Source organism: Parus major, chromosome 5, assembly GCF_001522545.3.
Source record: "Parus major isolate Abel chromosome 5, Parus_major1.1, whole genome shotgun sequence".
Taxonomy (NCBI): Eukaryota; Metazoa; Chordata; class Aves; order Passeriformes; family Paridae; genus Parus; species Parus major.
Window position 1 is genome coordinate 60592478 of NC_031774.1, and position 3228 is coordinate 60595705.

The 3228-nt window shown below is 41.7% G+C and overlaps 1 protein-coding gene across 1 annotated transcript in view; it reads left to right on the forward strand.

Moving 5' to 3' along the window:
- MDGA2 (MAM domain containing glycosylphosphatidylinositol anchor 2) overlaps positions 1-3228 on the forward strand; it is a 148671-nt gene that overhangs the window by 31145 nt on the left and 114298 nt on the right. The window contains exon 4 of the mRNA XM_033515236.1: positions 995-1191. Within this exon, the coding sequence (XP_033371127.1) occupies positions 995-1191 (197 nt within the window). The remainder of the gene's footprint in view (positions 1-994; positions 1192-3228) is intronic.

Below are 3228 nucleotides of genomic sequence, written 5' to 3' on the forward strand. Positions count from 1 at the left end.
GGCTCCAGGAGAGCTGGAGAGGGACTGGGGACAAGGGATGGAGGGACAGGAGCCAGGGAATGGCTCCCAGTGCCAGAGGGCAGGGATGGATGGGAGATTGGGAATTGGGAATTGCTGGCTGTGAGAGTCATCATTTGGAAGTTGCGTGTTTTTAACCAGTACTTAGGAAAAACATCCTTTGCTTTCCATTTTTTCCCTTGTCCCATTTCTTTCCTTCCTCAATAAAATCGTCCCTTCAGGCAAAGCTCAGGAAAAACCCCCAGACCAGGAATCTCCTTTTTCCTGGTGGGATAAAGCCCAAATTAATTACTTTGGTATCCTCACATTCCAAGGGCTATTGTATTTTTATTCCTTGTGGAAGCCAATTCCTCGTTGTGGGCATCTCATTTTCTTGGAGCTGCTGCAGTGGGAGTAATTATCCGATATCTGTATTTTAATCAAGAGAAATGTGTTCCAAAGCCCGGGATGAATTTACCTGCTGGAAGTTAAATGCCTGTAACTAAAAGCAGGGAATCTGCATTAAATTGCTGCCTTAAATTGCAGCTTTAAAAGCAAACAGCTGCGTGCACATGATCCATGGACTCCTGGATCCTGCCATTTGGATGCAAATCAGGCTGTCTATTTATTGCCAAAGCTTTATAATTTTGTGGAAAAGAGTTAGAAGAAACAAGGAGTAAAGCTGCGAACCAGACGAAACCGCGGTAATCACCGCGCTATAATAGAAATATGATTGACATTAGCATGAGATTGGCTGTGTTGTTCTGCCTAAAAATGTGAGTTTTGAAGGAGATCCAGTTGGGAAGAAGGAAATAAATCCTAAGCCTGACTTTTCCTGCAAAATCCCTAAAATCTGAGGTTTTTTCAAGCAGTTTTGTCTCTGTTTTATCCTTGACTAGTTAAGAGGCGTCACAGGAAATTCCCGGCGCCACGCTGTTGTCAAGCCGGCTAAAGCCCGGCTTAAACTTATTTTTTCCAACCTCTTTTTTTCCCCCAGATTTGGATGATCCCATAGTCACGGTCCACCAGAGCATCGGGGAAGCCAAGGAGCAGTTTTATTATGAGAAGACCGTGTTCCTCAGGTGCGTGGCCAACTCCAACCCGCCCGTGCGCTACAGCTGGCGCCGCGGCCAGGAGGTGCTGCTGCAGGGCTCCGACAAGGGAGTGGAGATCTACGAGCCCTTCTTTACCCAGGTAGGCCTGAAAAGCGGGATTTTTTTCCCCGTCCTGAGGCTTTGTAATGGGGTCTTCCCTCTGGGTTTGTGGGGTGGGGATTGGGGATGGCCTCCAGATTGTGATGCCCCACCCAAACGCTCCTGGATGTTGTTAATAGACTTCCTGATGTAAAATATATTTAAATATTTGTAAAAATATGAATTATTAAATTATGAGGGAGTGATATCTACAGGAGGCCTTTTATAGTGATTTTTATTGGGTCCTGCAAGCCCAGACTTCTGATTCGATTCCTATTTCCTCATCCATCCCGATCCAACTCAGTGAATCCGCACTCAGCCTAAATTTCAGCCTTAAAATCTCTTCAAGTAAATTAAATTTTAAATTAAATTTTAGATTAAATTTTAGAATAAATTTTTGATTAATTAAATTAAATTAAATCTAAAATTTAGATTAAATTTTAGGAAAAAATCTCTTTATGGAAGAGGTGTGGGCTGTCCAGAAGAGGGGTGGAGTCTCCATCCCTGGAAGTGTTCAAAAACTGTGCGGATGTGACACTTGAGGACATGGATTAATGGAGAACCTGGTGGTGGTTGAGGGTTGAAGTTGATGATCTTGGAGGGCTTTTCCAACCTTGAAAAATTCCATGATTCCATGATTCCATGACCCTCCCCCATGTTGGTTTTTATACTCTTTTTTCCCTGCCTCTTTTATCTTTAAATACAAGGTTTCATTTCACAATTCCCCCACTTCAAAATGAGGTGGCAGAAAAGGAAATAAAACCTTTTCCGAAGTCTTCCTGCTCCCATTCCCAGCCCCCAAGGAATCCTGGCTCTGTCGGATAAACTGAGATTAATTTATCACGTACACATTTGCACCGAGGAAGGATAAAAAAGGTGGCAGATCCCATTGTCTGTGGCCAAAAGTGTGGGATGGTGTTTGAAGGAAAAAATAAAAATAAACATAGAAAGGGGAAAAAAAAAAAGGGGGAAAAATTGGTTTGGAAAATCCCAAGGAATAGCAAGGGAAGCCAGAGGTGAAAACTGCCTGGTAATTTGGTGTTCAGAGCAGAAAGCAACTGCGACTTTCATAAATAATTTTCACTTAATGATTTGAGAGCACCTTCATTTGTGGCTTTTTATTGTACTTGACAGCTTTATATTGCTCCAACAGCTCCGTGTTTTCCGGAGAAATGTGGAGCCCGGAACCTTGCAGAGATGGGAATTGAATCACAGAGCCATGTTATTGGTGTCCTAAATGTAATGAGATTATTTTTAATTTAACATGAACAGACCCAGTTTAGCAAATCTGGGGCTTTGCTTGGGCTCCAGTGTAAACTGAAGTTTTGAAATGTTTTAATTAAAAAGGGAAAGTGGATTTTTTTTTTTTTAATTTCATATTTCACTATGGAAATGCTGAGGATTGCCTTCCCTAAAAATCTAAGGATTCATCTACTAAGATGTGTCACATGAAATTAGACTTTTTTTTTCTTTTTCTTTTTTTTTTTTTTTAGGCTATTAAGATCACCCTTCCTAAAATCTCGGTGTGGGTTTAATTAATGAATAAATCAGATTGTCCTGGTGATATTCCAATCTTATCCATAACCTTTCTGCAGTTATTGGAGGGCAGCTGGAATTAGTGTGGCTGGGATCTGTGCAGGCAAGATCTGCTCTGTGTTTATGAGAGGAGAAGATGTAATTAAAGGTTCAAGAGTCATCAACATCTTCTGCTTAATTAGTTCATTTCATGGTAGGGATGCAAATAGGGAGAGCTGATGGGAAGAGGGACAGAGGGAATTTGGCTTCAGAGAATCAGGACTTGGGAATTTTAAGAGGGAACTTTTTCGCTGAGGGCTCTGAAGGTGGATTTTAATCTGGAAGTGAAATGGAATGGAAAGGGAAACAAAACTACTCGGGTTTTTTTTACCCAAAAGAGAGGTTGATTGTTATTTCTGATGGTTTTGTTTTTCTGATAATCACAAAATCCTGGAATGCTTTGGGTGGGAAGGGACCTTAAATCCCATCCCGTTCCAACCCAGGGACAGCTCCCACTGTCCCA